This window comes from Aotus nancymaae, unplaced genomic scaffold (genome assembly GCF_030222135.1).
Source record: "Aotus nancymaae isolate 86718 unplaced genomic scaffold, 86718_ANA_hifiasm-v0.15.2.pri h1tg000067l, whole genome shotgun sequence".
Taxonomy (NCBI): domain Eukaryota; kingdom Metazoa; phylum Chordata; class Mammalia; order Primates; family Aotidae; genus Aotus; species Aotus nancymaae.
The window spans coordinates 27,200,601-27,220,540 of record NW_026988482.1 but is presented as its reverse complement, the minus strand read 5'-3'; the positions used below and the strand labels follow the sequence as shown (position 1 = coordinate 27,220,540).

General features: G+C 40.2%; 1 protein-coding gene across 50 annotated transcripts in view; it reads left to right on the top strand.

Annotated features, from left to right (window-relative positions):
• Window positions 1-19,940, top strand: part of PBRM1 (polybromo 1) — a 153,860-nt gene that overhangs the window by 104,001 nt on the left and 29,919 nt on the right. For 35 of the 50 annotated variants that reach the window (XM_064367190.1, XM_021671627.2, XM_064367177.1 and 32 more), the window contains 5 exons: window positions 2,724-2,909; window positions 4,145-4,302; window positions 4,970-5,233; window positions 13,424-13,569; window positions 16,202-16,359. In XM_064367190.1, coding sequence (XP_064223260.1) covers window positions 2,724-2,909; window positions 4,145-4,302; window positions 4,970-5,233; window positions 13,424-13,569; window positions 16,202-16,359 — 912 coding nt within the window. The remainder of the gene's footprint in view (window positions 1-2,723; window positions 2,910-4,144; window positions 4,303-4,969; window positions 5,234-13,423; window positions 13,570-16,201; window positions 16,360-19,940) is intronic. The other 15 variants (XM_064367191.1, XM_064367185.1, XM_064367168.1 and 12 more) reach the window with 1 other exon arrangement.

The following is a 19,940-nucleotide window of genomic DNA, read 5'->3' as shown; positions in this document are numbered from 1 at the left end:
TTCACAGCCAAATTCTAGCAGATACACAAAGAAGAGCTAGTACCATTTCTACTGAAACTATTCCAAAAAAACTGAGGAAGAGGGACTCCTCCCAACTCATTCTTTGAGGCCAGCATTATCTTGATACCAAAACCTGGCAGAGACAACAGAAAAAACTTTAGGCCAATAGCCTTGATGATCATTAATGTAAAAATCCTCAAGAAAATAACTAGCAAACCAAATCCAGCACCACATCAAGTAGCTAATCCACCATGGCCAAGTAGGCTTTATCCCTGCGATGCAAGGTTGGTTCAGCATATGCAAATCAATAAATGTGATTCATCACATAAAAAGAAATACAGCCAGGTGTGGTGGCTCATGCCTGTAATCCCAGCACTTTGGGAGGCCAAAGAGGGCAGATCTCCTGAGGTCAGGAATTCAAGTCCGACCTGGCCAATGGTGAAACCCTATCTCTACTAAAAATACAAAAATTAGCCAGATGTGGTGGTGTGCACCTGTAGTCCCAGCTATTCAGGAGGCTGAAGCAGGAGAATCACTTGAACCCCACAGGCAGAGACTGGTGAGCCAAGATCGCACCACTGCACTCCAGCCTGGGCGAAAGAATGAAACTCTGTCTCAAAAAAAAAAAAAAAAGAAGCCACGCCTGTAATCCCAGCACCTTGCGAGGCCAAGGCAGGTGGATCATGAGGTCAGGGGTTCAAGATCAGCCTGGCCGTGATGGTGAAACCTCATCTCTACTAAAAATACAAAAATTAGCCAGGCATTGTGGTGGGTGCCTGTAATCCCAGCTATTCAGGAGGCTGAGGCAGGAGAATTGCTTGAACCTGGGAGGCAGAGTTTGCAGTGAGCCGAGATGGTACCACTACACTCCAGCCTGGGCATCAGAGCAAGACTATCTAAAACAAGACAAACAGAACTAAAGACAAAATCGACATTATTTCAATAGGTAGAAAGGCTTTTGACATGTTAAAAACTCTCGACTAGGTATTAAAGGAACATACTTCAAAATAATAAGAGCCATCTATTACATAGCCATCCCCAACATCATACTGAAATGACCAAAAGCTGGAAACATTTCCTTTGAAAACTGACGCAAGACGACAATGCTCTCTTCTACCACTCCTATTCAACACAGTATTGGAAGTCCATGCCAGGGCAGTTACGTAAGAGAGAGAAATAAAGGGCATTCACATAGGAAGAAAAGAAGTCAAACAATCCATGTTTGCAGATGACATAATTCTGTATCTAATAAACCCCATAGTCTCAGCCCAAAAGCTCCTTCAGCTGATAAACAACTTCAGCAAAGTGTCAGCATACACAATCTGTATAAAAATCACTAGCATTTTTATACACCAACAGCAGCGAAGCCAAGAACCAAATCAGGAACGCAATCTCATTCACAATTGCCACAAAAAGAACAAAATACCTAGAAATACAGCTAACCAGGGAGGCAAAAGATCCCTACAATGAGAATTACTCACTGCTCAAAGAAATGAGAGATGACAAAAATAAATGAAAAAATATTTCATGCTCTTGGATATAAAGAATCAATATCCTTAAAATGACCATCCTGCCCAAAGCAATTTACAGATTCAGTGCTAATCCTATCAAATTACCAATAACATTTTTTACAGTACTAGAAAAACTATTTTGAAATTTAGATAGCCAGCCCCAGTGGCTCACTTTTGTAATCCCAGTGCTTCAGGAGGCCGAGGTGGGCAGATCACTTGAGGTCAGGAGTTCAAGACCCGCCTGGCCATGTCCCTGTCTCTTCTAAATACAAAAAATGAGCTAGGCCTAGTGGTGTGGGCCTGTAGTCCCAGTTATACTTGGGAGGCTGAGCCAGGAGAATCCCTTGAACATGGGAGGTTGCAATGAGCTGAGATTGCACCACTGCACTCCAGCCTGGGTGGCAGAGTGAGACTTCATCTACAAAAAGGAAAAAAAAAGGCATTTAATGTTGTTTCAGGAAGAATAAATAAATAACATTTAAAATGCTTATTCTTAACTCTCCATTTATGGGAAGTTAACCTAAGGAGGTAATCAAAGATTTGGGCAAAGCTTTATCCTCAATAAAAACCCTATGATATTTGCAAATGATAGCTCGTACTGGAACTCTTAGTAAGTTTTACTTAGCAAAAATAAAAGGCACTTTGAAAAGCATTTTCTCTCAGGGCAAGTGTTCATGATATATTAAATATATGTAGTTTATAGTATATTGTAGAATATATATATTCTATATTCAATTCTAAGAGTATATTAAATGTGTCATATTCATATAACAACTGTTAGTGAAATGAAATACATTCAGAAGCATTAAAGTGGAGGTGAAGTATATCAGAGATTGTCTCTAGAATTACTTGATTTGAAATGACGTATGTACTTCTTTGTGCCTTTCAATGTTATCCAAAATGACCACATGATCATATATTAGTAAGGTGATGTTTTTATTCTATACATCCTTTGTATACTTATATATTCATTTAAATTAATGGTGGCTGTAATTCAAAAATACAGTTTTGGGTAGGGGCTATTTGGAATGTGAAGATCATACTATTGCTGATTCCTGCCTTGAATGTTGCAAATGGAATTAAATGTATTATTAGCATGTGTTGTTTGAATCCTACATCTGACTCTAGTATCCCTTTATGGAGTACATTTTTCATTTATTTATTTATTTATTTATTTATTTATTTATTTATTTATTTATTTATTTACCTAAGAAGCTGAAAAGAGTGAAGATTCCTCTGGTGCTGCAGGCCTCTCAGGCTTACATCGCACATACAGCCAGGACTGTAGCTTTAAGAACAGCATGTACCATGTTGGAGATTATGTCTATGTGGAACCTGCAGAGGCCAACCTACAGCCACATATAGTCTGTATTGAAAGACTGTGGGAGGATTCAGCTGGTAAGGTTGTTTTAAATCAAAGGACAATTTAGTGAGATATGAGTATTTGACTCCTCCTTGCTCCTCAGGGAAGAAAATTTTAACTCAGACATTTTATGTCTTTCCATAATAATTGTTCAATATATCAATAAATGTAAGTAAGCACCCATCATATGAAAACCATAGGACCTATTGGGCAAGCGTCACAATTGAGTCAAAAGAAATACAACTTCTTAAAAGTCTGGTTGAGATTCATTCATTCAGTTGATACTTACTGAAAACATATTTTGACCCAAACTTTAGGTAGAATGACAGAGATTCAGAAGAACAAAAAGCTCATGTTTTTTCCCCTGCAAAACTACTCCAGTAAGGAAGATTTTGAATAAAAAAGAAATTATTATAGAATGATGTGCCTTGGCTTAGAATTTGTTTTCAAAAAGGCTTTCCAGAACAATTGCCTGTAAATTGAAAATTGGAGTATGAATAAATAGAAGTTAATGAAGCCAAAAGCTGGTGGAAATGTGATCCAGGCAGTCCAGTTCTTTAAGCTGCCTATTACATGAAATAGTTTTGTATTCCTTCACCAGAGAGCTAAATATGTCCTTCAGTAGTATATCTATATCCTTATTACAGTGCACAACTCTAGGTGTTTACCAACCAGAGCTGAGTGGAGCAGGTCTCATCACCTGTCCTCCTCATTATATATTTTATATGACTTTTAATATGAAGAAGAACCTGGGCAATATGGCAAGACCCCTTCTCTGCAAAAATTAATAAAATTAGCAGGGCATGGTGGCATTTGCTTGTCCCAGCAACTTGAGAGGCTGAGACAGGAAGATCACTTAAGCCCAAGAGGTTGAGGATGCATAATATATATAGAGAGAGGAGGAAGGTAGCATGCATTTTTTAGGTCTCATTACACTTTATTATTTTAGAGTATTATTTCTCCTATAGATAATTATATTAAGAAACTGTAGCATAATAAGCACAGTGCTAGGTTCAGATCATGGCAGAATGGATTGATGGTATATTTCCTAATTTTGCAAAGAATATGTGATTTCTCAGCTGGTCACAGTGATATATACTTGTAGTCCCAGCTACTCAGGAGGCTGAGGTTGGAGGACCACTTTGGCCCAGGAATTCAAGTTCAGCTTGGGCAACGTAGTGAGACCCTGTCTCTTTAAAAAAAAAAATAGGTGATTTCTGTTAACAATGATTCTCTTTCTCTTCCCCCTCCCTCACTCCCAATTTTTGAGGTGAAAAATGGTTGTATGGCTGTTGGTTTTACCGACCAAATGAAACATTCCACCTGGCTACACGAAAATTTCTGGAAAAAGAAGTTTTTAAGAGTGACTATTACAACAAAGTTCCCGTTAGTAAAATTCTAGGCAAGTGTGTCGTCATGTTTGTCAAGGTAAGAAACTCATTAAACCCAAAAGTATCACTCATTCCCTAGGAATAAAATTTTAAAACACAGAAAATACTGATATTTACAAAATTAGGAATTCTGTTTTAAACTATTTTTTAAGCTGTGTCTGTATAACTATATGTAAAGATTTGGGAAGAAATTAACCTGAACATGGTTATGAAAGATGACTTGCTGCTTACACTATTTGGCTATAATGCAATTAGGTTAAGTTTTTAATATTGCCAGGCTAATTTTTAAGTATGATGTTTTTTGAAAGATAATCATTACAAATTTTCAGTTTGATTTGTAGCTAATAATGTGTGCTTTTTGTGTATATGTCTGATACAAACACATGATCGATCCCTCTTCAAAGCTTTAAGGAACATTATAGCTATATGAAATGTTCATACGTTTTCAAAGAGCAATTGTAAGCTAAATGGAATTATTTGTTTTTATAATTTAAAGAATTTATATCTAATAAGTCCATTCTGTAGCCAAGGAGATAATTCTAAATCTCTAGTCATTTATTATTTTTTGTTAACTGCCAGAAAGTCTGATCAGTTTAGCTTTTGTTTGTGTGGTTGGTTATTTGCTTTTTTCTTTTTTTTTCTCTGATTGGTTGTCAGAAAATCTACCTAACTAGTTTTATTCTTATGTCTCCCCAACCCCCCAGGAATACTTTAAATTATGCCCAGAAAACTTTCGAGATGAAGATGTTTTTGTCTGTGAATCACGATATTCTGCCAAAACCAAATCTTTTAAGAAAATTAAACTGTGGACCATGCCCATCAGCTCAGTTAGGTTTGTCCCTCGGGATGTGCCTCTGCCTGTGGTTCGTGTGGCCTCTGTATTTGCAAATGCAGATAAAGGTGATGATGAGAAGAATACAGACAACTCAGAGGACAGTCGAGCGGAAGACAATTTTAACTTGGAAAAGGTATGCAGGTGCTCGCTTTGGCAGCACATATACTAAAATTAGAAAAGGTATGCAGAAAATAGCCACACAGAAAAAAATTTTACATCTCAAAATATCTATTCCAGAAAATAAATGAATAAAGTATTCAAACTCAGAATTAGAAAGAGTAACAACACAAAACCTTAGCCAAACAGAAAGAAGGAAACCATAACAGAAAGAAAGAAATTTACACTTTGAAAACAGTACATTAGCATTTAAAAGCAAATCAGTCTGCGTTGCATTGGCTCATGCCTCTAATCCTCTCTCTTTGGGAGACTGAGACAGGCAGATCACCTGAGGTCAGGAGTTCAAGAACAGCCTGGCCGACATGATGAAACCCCATCTCTACTAAAAATATACAAATCAGCTGGGCATGGTGGTGCGTGCCTGTAATCTTAGCTACTTGGGAGGCTGAGGCAGGAGAAACTTGAACCTGGGAGGTGGAAGCTGCAGTGAGCTGAGACCATGCCACTACACTCCAGCCTGGGCGACAGAGTGAGACTCCATCTCAAAAAAAAAAAAAAAAAGAAGCCAGGCATGGTGGCTCATGCCTGTAATCCCAGCACTTTAGGAGGTTGAGGTGGGCAGGTCACAGGGTCAGGAGATCAAGACCAGCCTTGCCAAAATGGTGAAACCCTGTCTCTACTTAAAAAACTACAAAAACTAACCAGACGTGGTGGCGCATGCCTATAATCCCAGCTACTCCAGAGACTGAGGCAGAAGAATTGTTTGAATCCAGGACGTGAAAGTTGCAGTGAGCCGAGATTGCGCCATTACACTCCAGCCTGGGCAAAAAAAATAATAATTTAAAGGTAAATCTAAGAGCTATTTGCCAAGTCCAATGAGATAAACTTCTACCTATTTAATAATGAGAAAAGAATAGGGTTCAGCTTAGATATAAAATGTGGAAGAAGGCCAGGGAAGGTGGCTGACACCTGTAATCCTAGCACTTTGAGAGGCCAAGGTGGGTGGATCACCTGAGGTCAGGAATTCGAGACCAGCCTGGCCAACATGGTGAAACTCCGTCTCTACTAAAAATACAAAAAAATTGTCTGGGTGTGGTGGCAGGCAGCTGTAATCCCAGCTACTTGGGAGACTGAGGCAGGAGAATTGCTTGAACCCGGGAAGTGGAGGTTGCAGTGAGCCAAGACTGCACCATTGCACTACAGCTTGGGCAACAAGAGTGAAACTCCATCTCAGTCAATCAGGCAATGTGGAAGAAATATAAAGACTGTACATTTCTGCTAGTATGTTTGAAAACCTGAATAAATGACTAATTGTCTAGGATATTACAAATTGCCAAAATGGAATCAAGAAGAGATATAATACAGAAATGTACAACATCATGAAGAAATTTTTTAAAGTATCATAGAACTGACTCCGAAGAGTACTGAGGTCAGACAGTTCCATAGATGACTTTTTCTTTTTTTTTTTTTGATGGAGTCTCACCCTTTTTGCCAAGCTGGAGTACAGTGGTGTGATCTCAGTTCACTGCAACCTCCACCTCCTGGGTTCAGGCGATTCTCCTGCCTCAGCCTCCCAAGCAGCTGGGACTACAGACCCATGCCACCACGCTCAGCTAATTTTTGTATTTTTAGTAGAAAAGGGGTTTCATCATGTTGGCCAGGATGGTCTCGGTCTCTTGACCTCGTGATCCGCCTGCCTTGGCCTCCCAAAGTCCTGGGATTACAGGTAGGTGACTTTTTTTTAAGGGTCCTATGATTATTATACTGTTAAACTGTTTCACAGCATGGAGAACAAGAAATTTCCAGTTTCTTTTGCAAAGCCAGAATAATCTTGATTCCACAACATGAAAAATGAAAACAAAAAACTGCAACTCAGTCTTATTCATATATATTGATGCCAGAATTACTTGGGGAAAAAAAGTAAGGGAAATGAAATTACTTCTTTGAGAACAACATGATCAAGAAGTGGGATTTTATTCTAAGGATGCAAGAACTGTTCAAAGTTAGGAAAATCTTTGAATTTCATTTATTATTTCATTAGATCAAAGGAAAAATTCTTGGTGAAGAACCCGTCTGATTTTTTAAAAGTCTTTCAATAGGTATTTCCTCAAGTGTGATTTTTTAAAAATTCGTAGTTGTGTCTCAAGCCTAAAGCCCATAAAACAAATTCCTTTTTAAAGTTACACACTGGACAAAGGGGCTTGCTGTCCTACTGTTACTTAATATTTTTCTGAAGTTAGCCAATGTAGTTAGATAAACAAAAGCAGTAAAAATATTGACAAGAAAGAAGCAAGAGGACAGGTGTGGTGGTTCACACCTGTACACTACAAAAAGTGTGTAGTGCACACTCAGCACTACAAAAATAAGCAGAGGCCCAAATAGCCCAAAATCCTAGCACTTTGGGAGGCCAAGGCAGGTGGATCACTTGAGTCCAGGATTTTGAGACTAGCCTAGGATCGTCTCTGTAAAAAATGTTAAAATTAGCCAGGCATGGTAGCGCAACAGAGCGAGACTATCTCAAAGTAAAAGCAGGATTACTTTTTTGCAGATAATTGGAGGAAATGAACTGGAAAGGTTTGGAAACAGAAAATTTAACAAGTAGAAATTTCAAAATCCATATATAAATGAACAGTCTTCTTATATGAACTAATAAGACTTTTGAAAGTAAAGTGAAAGTGTTGAATATACTTTAGCAAATGTTAGAAAAATCTTACGGAAGAAAATATCCAATTCACACTAACAACGAAATACATTAAGAAATAGCTTAACAAGGAATGTGTAGAACCTCTAGGAAAAAAATTTTCTGAAGGACCTAAAAGACTTGCACAAATTGTTTTTGAAACTTGACAAAATTATTCTAGCATTCTTATTAGAATAAATATGTGACAGTCACCAGAAAAGAAGAGGGGAAAAGGGCATGAAAGAGAGCTTTGCCCTTTGACAGTGAACTGAGGTATTTTTTTTTTTTAATTTAAAAATTAGAGAGCTTTGCCCTGCCAGATTTATTCAGTTTTATAAAACTACAGTTAAAAAACAAAATTGAAGCCTGGTACAGTGTGGCACGCCTGTAATCCCAGCATTTTGGGAGGCCAAGGCAGGTGGATCAGTTGCAGCCAGGAGTTTCAGACCACCCTGGGAAACATAGCAAGACTTTGTCTCTACAGAAAATTTTTAAAATTTTATTTAATTTAGAAAACAGTTATTTACCTATAATTTTTTTCAATAATTTGGAATAGACAAGGATTTCTGTGCATTATATAAAACCATTGATTGTTTTATTGATTTCTGATTGAAAATATAAGGTTAATGAAACAGTCTAGGGACTACTGTTTCTAATATGCAAAGAACTCTTTGGAGTCTGGTGGGGAAAGTAACACTACAAAATGAGCAGAGGCCCAAATAGATAAATTACAGAAGGGAGGCAGCCAAAAACACATATAATAATTTGTATAATGCCTGACAGGATGGCAAGAGTTGAAAAGGCTGTTAGGCCAGTCGAGGTGGCTCATCCCTGTAATCTCAGCACTTTGGGATGCTGAGGTGGGCAGATCACAAGGTCAAGAGATCAAGACCATTCTGGACAACATGGTGAAACCCTGTCTCTACTAAAAAATACGAAAATTATCTGGGCATGGTAGCACACACCTATAGTCCCAGCTACTTGGGAAGCCGAAGCAGGAGAATCTCTTGAACCCGGGAGACAGAGGTTGTAGTGAGCTGGGATCGTGCCACTGCACTCCAGCCTGGCAACAGAGTAAGACTCCCATCTCAAAAAAAAAAAGAGAAAAGACTGATAATATGTGTAGCCTGGTACAGGATAAGACCATACACACTTTTATCCTGTTGGTGTCTTTTTTTTTTTTTTTTTTTTTTTTGAGATGGAGTCTCACTGTTCCCCAGGCTGGAGTACAGTGGTGTGATCTCGGCTCACTGCAACCTCCGCCTCCTGGGTTCAAGTGATTCTGCCACCTCAGTTTCCTAAGTAGCTGGGATTACAGGCATGCACCACCACGCCCAGTTAATTTTTGTATTTTTAGTAGAGACGGGGTTTCACCATGTTGACCAGGCTTGTCACAAATCCCTGACCTCTGGTGAACCTCCTGCCTTGGCCTCCCAAAGTGCTGGGATTAGTGGCATGAGCCACTGCACCCAGCCCTATTGGTGTCTTTGACCCAGCAGTTTGATGGCAAAGAATGTGCTCCAATGACAGTACTCAAACAGGTGCTCCAAAGGATTCTCAATAAGAGGTGACATCACTTATTTATAAAAGCATAAACCTTGACTGGGCACAGTGGCTCACCCTTGTAATCTTAGCACCTTGGGAAGCCGAGGTGGGCGGATTACGTGAGGTCAGGTTAAGACCCGTATCTACTAAAAATACAAAAATTAGCCAGGCATGGTGGCACAGGTCTGTAATCCCAGCTACTTAGGAGGCTGAGGCAGGAAAATCACTTGAACCCAGGCAGCAGAGGTTTCAGTGAGCCCGTATTGCACCACTGCACTACAGCCTGGGTGACAGAGTGAAACTCCATCTCACAAAAAAAAAAAAAGAATTTAATGAGTTGTCATACAATCATATAATGCAATACTCTGCAGCCAGTGAAAGGAATAAAGTAGATGGCTGCAGCCATACCACCATAAATGTGCCCGGTCTTATGTGATCCTGGAAACTAAACAGAATTAAGCCTAGTTAATACTTGGATGTGATTCTACTTGTACCAAGTGCTACAGGATTAAGGGGAAAAAAAAGTAATTTACATATATGAATGTGAAAACAACATAAAAAACTATGTACTATATACTAAACCAGTTGATTGTTTCTGAGGTTGGGTCAGGGAAGACTTTTATATTTTAAGTTTTGCATGCTCTAATATTTTAATTATTTCAAACATATCTTGTATAAAGTCAAGAAAGATGGAGTTTTAAAATTGTTAATGTGAAAACTGGAAAAATATGGAATTCTTAATGTCGTAGAGAAAACATCCATTTTAATGTCCTAACAGTATTGTGTTAGAAAGGGAGCATGGGAAAGAATGTGATATTTTTTATATTTTACCAGTATGGGATTGTGTGGGAATCATAACATAATTTCTTTTAAAATAAGAATTATCCAGTCAGGCTCTTGGCTCACACCTTAATCCCAGTACTTTGGGAGGCTGAGGCGGGCAGCATGGTAGCAGGCGCCTTTAATCCCAGCTACTTGGGAGGGAGAGGCAGGAGAAACACTTGAACCAGGGAGACGGAGGTTGCAGTGAGCTGAAATCACACTACTGCACTCCAGCCTGGGCAACAGAACAAGACTGTCTCAAAAAAAAAAAAAGAATTATCAGTGGAAGTCAGCATGATAATTAACTTAGATTTCTTAATCTGATATTTGGAAGTCCCTAGGAACTCTTTGTATATGAGTTACTTGGTCTTTGTTGTCTCATATCTTTATTTTAATATTACATGACCAAGACAGGTCATTCAGGAACTCTTTTCTTTTTTTGAGATGGAGTCTCGGTCTATCACCCAGGCTGGAGTGCAGTGGTGGGATTTTGACTCATTGCAACCTCCCCATCCCAGGTTTAAGTGATTCTCCTGTCTTAGCCTCCCAAGTAGCTGGTACTACAGGCACATGCCACCATGCCCGGCTAATTTTTGTATTTTTGGTAGAGATGGGTTTCTACCGTGTTGATCAAGCTGATCTTGAACTTCTGACCTCAGGTGATCCACCTGCCTTGGCCTCCCAAAGTGCTGGGATTACAGGCGAGAGCCACTGCACCCAACTGGAACTTTTTTCAATAATAACTTTAGAGTAGAACCCATTCCTTAAAGGAAAAGGTATTATTAATCTCATGGGTTGTTTTATTCACAGCTTCCACTCTCATATGTCCCTTTCCCATCATACATATGGAACCTCTCTTGATTTTTTTTTTTTTTTTGAGACGGAGTTTCGCTCTTCTTACCCAGGCTGGAGTGCAATGGTGCGATCTCGGCTCACCGCAACCTCCGCCTCCTGGGTTCAGGCAATTCTTCTGCCTCAGCCTCCTGAGTAGCTGGGATTACAGGCTGCGCCACCATGCCCAGCTAATTTTTTGTATTTTTAGTAGAGACGGGGTTTCACCATGTTGACCAGGATGGTCTCGATCTCTTGACCTTGTGATCCACCCGCCTCGGCCTCCCAAAGTGTTGGGATTACAGGCGTGAGCCACTGCGCCCGGCCGATTTTTTTTTTTTTTGAGACAAGGTCTGCCCAGGCTGAAATGTAGTGGCACAATCTCGGCTCACTGCAACCTCTGCTTCCTGGGTTCAAGCAATTCTTATGCCTCAGTTTCCCGAGTTCCTGGGACTACAGGCACACACCACCATGCCTGGCTAATTGTTGTATCTTTAGTAGAGATGGGGTTTTACCATGTTGGCCAGTCTGGTCTCGAACTCCTGGCCTCAAGTGATCTGCCTTCTTTGGCCTTCCAAAGTGCTGGGATTACAGGCGTGAGCCACCGTGCCTGACCTTCCCTCAGTCTTAATGATTTTCCAAGAATACCACTTCAGTATCACATTTGAAGTCATAAAGATCAGAATGTTAAATTACTTGGACATTGGAGGGACATTGGAGGGTTTTTTTTTTTTTAAGTGTGAAGTTGAAATATTCACCAGAAGATGCTATAGAAACTTGGAGTCACTGGAGTTCCCTCACCTAAAAATGTTTTGGAGTTGATATATTTATAACATCTAGCCCTGTGCCCGTTGTCTGTTAGGTTCTCAGTAAATGATGGTTCTTCTTTACCATATTTACATTAGTTAAAAATATCTTCCTTTTTCTTTTTCTTTTTTAGTCAGGACTATAAAACAACAAAAATAATGATGTCTGTTAAGTGGTTTTTATGAGTCAAGCATTTTTCTAGGTACTTGAGCATGGATTATGTTACTTAAGCTTCCTAACAACCCTATCTGGTGTCCACACTATCATTTTCTTCATTTTACAAATGAGGAAACTAAGACATAAGAGGTCAGGTAATTTGCCCAAGGTTATAGCAGTCAGTAGGTAACAGATGCTGTAATTTAGTAAAAAACAGAGTGTGTTTATGTCACAGAGACTATGCTATTCCTTTCCATGTTGGAACAAATCAAAATAGTAAACATTTTAAATCTATCAGTTGTTTTTTGTGGTTTCTTTTTTTTGAGACAGGATCTTACTCTATTTCCCAAGCGGAGTTCAGTGGCACAATCTCGGTTCCCTGCAAACTCTGATTCCCAGGTCCAAGCAGTGTTTCCACCTCAGCCTCCTGAGTAGCTGTGAATACAGGTGCATGTTACCAAAGGCAGCTAATTTTTAAAATTTTTTGGAAATGAGGTCTCAGTATATTGCCCAGGCTAGTTTTGAACTCCTTGGGCTCAAGCAATCCTCCCACCTTGGCCTCCCAAAGTGTGGGGGTTATGACATGAGCCACTGTGCCCGGCCTAAGTCTATCAATTGTTAATGTTAAGACATTAAGGGAACCCAGTAAATGTGATAGAGAGGAAGCATGTGTAGAATTTCCGCCTTATAGTCTAGTAATGCATGAATGAGTCTGCTTTTAAATACTGATAAATCCTCTCCATTTTTTTTTTTTTTTTTCCTAAAGGCTGTGGGAATTGAAGACAGGAGAAAGACAGGATAAAAGCATCTTGGGATAACATTTTAGGAAAATTAACTAGAAATGTAAAATAGATACTTGATAAGACTTAGTTTATTTCAACAATCTAATTTTTTGGTTTTCTAGCCTCCTTCAAAGTTTCTATTAATGTGTTTTTTTGTTTTAATTACTTTTTTGTGTGTGTGACAGGGTCTTGTTCTGTCACCCAGGCTAGAATACAGTGGCGTTATCCTAGCTCACTGCAGCCTCAACCTCCCAAGCTCAAGTGATCTACCCACCTCAGTCTCCTGAGTAGCTGGGGCTACAGGTGTGCGCTACCATGCCTGACTAATTTTTTATTTTAATTTCTCTTTTTAGTTGAGACAAGGTCTCACTATGTTGCCCAAACTGGTCTCAAACACTTGGGCTCGAGCGATTCTCCTGCCTTGGTCTCCCAAAATGCTGAGATTATAGATGTAAGCCATTGCACCTAACCAATGGTTGTTTTTTCTTTTTAGTTAATGTGAAAGAATGTCTGCTTTCCTTTCTTACCTTCTCTATTTCTTGATTATCAGCTACCTTTCTTCAGCCAGTTTTCTTTACAACAGGAAAAAGAAGATGTCCCTGTGGAAATGTCCAATGGTGAACCAGGTTGCCACTACTTTGAGCAGCTCCATTACAATGACATGTGGCTGAAGGTTGGCGACTGTGTCTTCATCAAGTCCCATGGCCTCGTGCGTCCTCGCGTGGGCAGGTGAGTGTCTTTCAAATAGGGAAGATGAGGTTGAATCCAAGAAATTTGGACCCAGTAGAAATTAATCACCCTTCCGATGAAGACACAAATCCTTCCTCTGGCAGTTTCTCCAGCTTCTTCTCACACCACATTCCCTTCCAACCACACTTTCTTCTTTAAATTACTCCCAGGGCTTGTTTGTTTTCTTCCACTATTTACAGAACTCTCAGCTCAGAAATCTCCTTGCCTACTTCATATGGTAAACTCCTTTAACATAAATTTGAAATGGCACTTCCTTAAAAGAAAGTCTTTCCTGTCCCCTGCAGACTGGGTTAAGTCTCCCTGTTGCACACTCTCAGAGCACCAAATATTTCCTTCTCCTTAGCATACATAGCACATATTGGTGTTCATTATGTTATTGTCAAGTTTCACCCTTGTATCCCCTGCTCAAATAATAGTGCATGAAGGATAGTAGGGGCTCAGATATTTGATAAACAAGTAAATGACAAAAGAATGACAGTATGGTTGGATGGCAAACACAGCAGAGTCGTATAGGGTTGGGCAGGAAAGGATACTGGTTAAGAACAGTAGGTGGTTCCCTGAGTCCCAGCTCTGCTAGTTTTAGGTCCTTAAGTGAATGATTTACCCCTCCAGGCTTCAGTTTCCTTCTCATATCTGTTCATCATTCAGTAAGCATTTATTATACCTACTGTTTACCAGGCTCTGAGGATACATTAGTGAATAAATGCCTTGTGGAGCTTTTTTCTAGTATGAAGACAATAAACATCTTGAATAAGTAAAGTGTATAGTATGTTAGATTATAATACATGCTGTAGAAAAAATAGAGCAGGACGGGGGGAGAAGAGGGTCTGTGGTTGGAGCAGGGAGAATGGTATATATAGGCCTCACAGAGAAGTCAGCAACTGAGCCAACACTTGAAGAAACTGATGAGTAATGTGAATATCCAGGGAGAAAAGATTCCAGGTAGTGGGGAACAGCCAGTATAAACACCTGAGAGAGAAGTATGCCAGGCCTGTTTGTTACTAGGAGAGTGAGCCATTCATGAGTTAGTAAGAGATAAGTGCCAGAGGTAGGGTCCGCATCACATAGGGCCTCAGAGACCATTATAGGGACCTGAGCTTTTACTGAGTTTCATGGAGTGCCATCTGATTGTTTCAAGCACCAGAAGTGACATTTGATTTAGATCTTAGTAGGATTGCTCTGCCTATTTGGTGTTGAAAATACACTATAAAGAGTCAAGGTAGGCCAGGCGCAGTGACTCACATCTGTAATCCCAGCACTTTGGGAGGCTGAGGTGGGTGGATCATGAGGTCAAGAGTTTGAGACTAGCCTAGGCAAGATGGTGAAACCCTGTCTCTACTAAAAATACAAAAAAATTAGCCAGGCATGGTGGCACAGGCCTATAGTCCCAGCTACTTAGGAGGCTGAGGCAGGAGAATCACCTGAACCCAGGAGGTAGAGGTTGCAGTGAGCCAAGACCATGCCACTGCCCTCCAGCCTGGGCAACAGAGTGAGACTCTGTCTCAAAAAAAAAAAAAAAAAAGAGTCAAAGTAGAAGCAAGGAGATCCACCACCAAGGAGGTGGTTGCAATAATCCAGGCAAGAATGATGGTGCTCGAGACCAGGGTGATTGCACAAGATAGTATTTTGAAGGTCAAATTAATAGTATTATTGAAAAATGGGATGTAGGGTCTGAGAAAGATAAGTCAGGGATGATTTCTGTGTGTAAGCCTGAGGATCTGAAAGGGTACGGTTATTATTAACTGAGATAAGTACAATGCTTCATATCAGGAATTACGAGAATATGGGACAATAATAATGTCAACTTTTTGGGTTGGTTGTCAAGAATACCGGCTTTCATCAAATTCTCAAGGGATGAAGGGGTACTAGATCTCTTTTTTATTTATTTTTTTTTTTGAGACAGTGTCTGGCTCTGTCACCTAGGCTAGAGTGCAGAGGCATGATCTCAGCTCACTACAACCTCCACCTCCTGGCCTGAAGCCATTTCTCAATCTCCCAAGTAGCTAGGACTGTAGGTGTACACTACCATGCCTGGCTAATTTTTGTATTTTTAGTGGAGATGGGGTTTCACCATGTTGTCCAGGCTGGTCTTGAACTCCTGAGCTCACAGGATTTGCCCACCTTGGCTTCCCAAAGTGCTGGGATTACAGGTGTGAGCCGCTGCACTCAGCCAGGGGTATTAGATCTTGACCTTCAAAAAGATTATAAACCACTGTCTTAAAGAAATGTCTGCCACTCATGTGATCTGACCCAAAATATTGATGGTTTGTCTTTGTTTGGTTTACAAGTCCAATGACAGATGCTTAGTTCTGTTTTCATCATGAACATCTCAGAAAGAAAACCTGGTTGTTACATAAAATTATTAAACTTTGTACCTTGATATTATGTTAAAAATTTTTTTCCCTTGGACGTATAGCCAAATGTTTCTCTCTCTTTTTCTAAGTATCTTTTCATGTGTTTAATGGGGGAAAAATTAATAACATTGTCTTATCAAAACAGCCAATGAAACTTCTCTAAATGGTACACATTACTAAGTTTTAGTTAATGGAATTTTTGTTATCTTTCAAGAAGGAAGCTATTTTAATGTAATTTCTATATTTTTCTCCCCAAGAATCGAAAAAGTATGGGTTCGAGATGGAGCTGCATATTTTTATGGCCCCATCTTCATTCACCCAGAAGAGACGGAGCACGAGCCCACAAAAATGTTCTACAAAAAAGAAGTATTTCTGAGTAATCTGGAAGAAACCTGCCCCATGACATGTATTCTTGGTAGGTATTTGTGCTTTTTTATTTAATCATGTTTATTCCATAAAAATTGATTACTACTTCTGTGCTAGGCGCTGTTCAAGATGTTAGGTATATAGCAGTGCCTAAATCTAAATCTCTGTTCTCTTATGTTGGGGCAGAGGCTGGGGAGTCAGTAAATAAATTTAAAAAATAAATATATAGAATATCTGGTAATTAGGGTACAAGCAAACCTCTCACCTTACCCTTCCAAAGCATGCCACCACACCCAGCTAATTTCTGAAGGGTAGTTTTGCTAGGTATAGAATTCTCCATTGACAGTTTTTTTTTTCATGTCTTTTTTTTTTTTTTGAAACAGAGTCTCTCTGTCACCAGGCTGGAGTGCAGTGGCACCATCTTGGCTCACTATAACCTCCGCCTCCCAGCTTCATGCTGTTCTCCTGCCTCAGCCTCCCAAGTCGCTGGGACTACAGGCACGCACCACCATGCCCGGCCAATTTTTGTATTTTTAGTAGAGACAGGGTTTCACCATGTTGGCCAGGATGGTCTCGATCTGTTGGCCAGGATGGTCTCGATCTCTTGACCTCATGATCCATCTGCCTTGGCTTTCCAAAGTGCTGGGATTACAGGCGTGAGCCACCGTGCCCGGCCTTGTTCATGTCTTTCATCAAATTTGGGGAGTTTAGGGCCCTTATTTCTTCAAATATTCTTTCTGCTCCTTTCTCTGCTTCCTTCTGGAACTCTCATTATACTTATGTTGGTATATTTAATAGTGCCTCACAAGTCTCTCAGACTCTTCATTTTCCTTTACCTTTTTTTTTCCTTTCTCCTCCTCAGACTGGATAACTTCAAATGACCTGTCTTCAGATGCACTCATTCTCTGCCTGCTCAGATCTTCTGTTGAACCCTTCTAATAAATTTTTCATTTCCATTATTGTACTTTTTAGCCCTAGAATTTCTATTTAGTTTTTATAATTTGTCTCATTTGTATTCACTATTTGCTAAGACTGGTTTCCTTTAGATCTTTGAGTATATTTAAGACAGTTGCTTTAAGGTCAGGCATGGTGGTTCACACCTGTAATCCCAACACTTTGGAAGGCCAAGGTGAGCGGATCACCTGAGGTTGGTAGTTTGAGAACAGCCTGCCCAACATGGTGAAACCTCCTCTCTGCTAAACAACAACAGCAACAAAAATTCAAAAAATTTAGCTGGGCATGGTGGCACATGTCTGTAGGTCTGTAGTCTCAGTTACTTGAGAGGCTGAGGCATGAGAATTGCTTGAACCTGGGAGGTGGAGGTTGCAGTGAGCCAAGATCATGCCACTGCACTCTAGCCTGGATGACAGAGTGAGACTTTGTCTCAAAAAAAGAGACAGTTGATTTAAAGTATTTATGTAGTAAGTCCAGTGTCTGGACTTCCTCGGGAACAATTTCTATTCATTTTGTTCTTTCCTATAAATGGACTGTACCTTCTTGTTTCTTTGCATGCCTCACAATTTTTTGTTGAAAACTGGACATTTTGAGTATTACAATGTGATAACTCTGGAAATCCAATTCTCCCCGTCTTCAGGCTTTCTTCTTACTACTTGTTTTAGGTTATGGTTGTTTGTTCAGTGACTCTTCTTTTTTTTTTTTTTTTTTTTTTTTTTTTGTATTCTTGGCTGGGCACAGTGGCTCACACCTTTAATCCCAGCACTTTGGGAGGCTGAGGTGGGCAGATCACTTGAGCCCAGGAGTTCGAGACCAGCCTGGGCAACATGGCGAAACCCTTTCTCTACAAAAAATACAAAAATTATCCAGGTGTGGTGGCCTGTACCCATGGTCCCAGCTACTCGGGAGGCTGAGATGGTAGGATCACCTGAGCCTAGTAGCGGTCAAGGCTACAGTGAGACATGATCATGCCACTATACTCCAGCCTGGGCAACAGAGTGAGACCCTGTCTCAAAAAAAAAAGATTTTTTGTTGTTGTTGTATGTGGTCACTATATTCTCTGTTCGATAAGCTTAGTGATCAGCCAGTGATTTTACAGAGGTTTTCGTAAATGCCTGGCGCCAGTAAAACCACAAAACTCCCCATCTTCACAGCTGATTTCTCTGTATATGTTGGAGCACACATTCAACACTCAGCCATGCAGATTACAACTCTGCTTTGCCTTTACTTCCTGCTTGTACAGAACTTGAAAGTCAGCCAGAAATGAGATCTTAGAGTTTTCTTAGGTCTTTTCTGAGCACGTACACAATTGTTGGCATGTGAAATGGAGGAGCGGCAAGCTCTCCATTCGTTCACAGAATGGTCCTTTCTGAGCATGTACGCTATTGTTGGCATGTGTACAGCCTTCTAAGCTCCCAGCAATATATGGAAACTTTTCAGAACCCTTATTCCCCTAAGCATCTCACTCTCCACCTTTTCCTCTGAGGCCTTTTGTCATATCTACTGTTGGCCCCAACTGATACCCTTTGCCCAGCTGGCAACAGCTGGTTCATTTGACTTTAAATGTGCTGTGGTTTGAATGTTTGTGTCCCCTTCAAAATTCATGAGTTAAAATGTAATCCCTAGTGCAACAGTGTTGGGAAGTGGGGCCTTTTAGGAGATGTTTAGATCATGAGGACTTGTCCATGTGAATACAATATTGCTGTTATAGAAAGGGCTCATGTAGGCCCAGGGCAGTGGCTCACACCTGTAATCCGAACACTTTGGGAGGCCAAGGCGGGGCACATCATGAGGTTAAGAGATGGAGACCATCCTGGCCAACATGGTGAAACCTCGTTTCTACTAAAAATACAAAAAAAAAAAAAATTAGTTGGGCACAGTGGCGTGCATCAGTAGTCCCAGCTACTTAGGAGGCTGAGGCAGGAGAACTGCTTGAACCTGGGAGGTGGAGGTTGCAGTGAGCCAAGATTGTGCTACTACACTCCAGCCTGGCGACAAAAAAAAGGGAGGGGTGCGTGCTCATGTAAATGGATTTGCCCTGTCTTATGAATGGATCTTGGACTTTCCAGCTTCCAGAACTATGAGACAACTGTTCTTTATAAATTACCCAATCTGTGGTATTTTGTTGTAGGAGCACAAACAGACTAAGGCATAATGTTTTTGACAAAAGAAGCTTAGCCACTTCTCTACCCTGAGAGAATTCCAAGTTAAGCAAAATAAAGGCAAGCACTTTGCATTAGTGTTTAGAAAGCTGCCTGACAGGTCAAAACAGATGACCACAGTTCTTTGAGCATAGGGCTGCATTGCTTCCTCTATCACCAGAATCTCACAACAGGAATGGAGGCTGCTATCTTCAAGACTGCCACTGGGACAGAAAGTAAGGGATGGAGTGAGGATAAGTTAAAATGCCACAAAGCTCTCCTGCCAAGTTTCAGTCACTTTTTTTTCTTACTTAAGCATTTGCTTGGTTGCTGTAAACCTTTGACTATCTTCCAGAGTTTCAATAATGTTTATTCTGCTTTTTCACTGTTTCTCTGAAGGAATGGCCCTTAGAGCTCACCGCTCCTCCATTTTCACTAACAGAAACTGACGTAATTTCTTTCTAAAGATTCCTGTTAGAATGTGTTGCATTCTGGCCTGGCACAGTGGCTCATGTCTATAATCCCAGCACTTTGG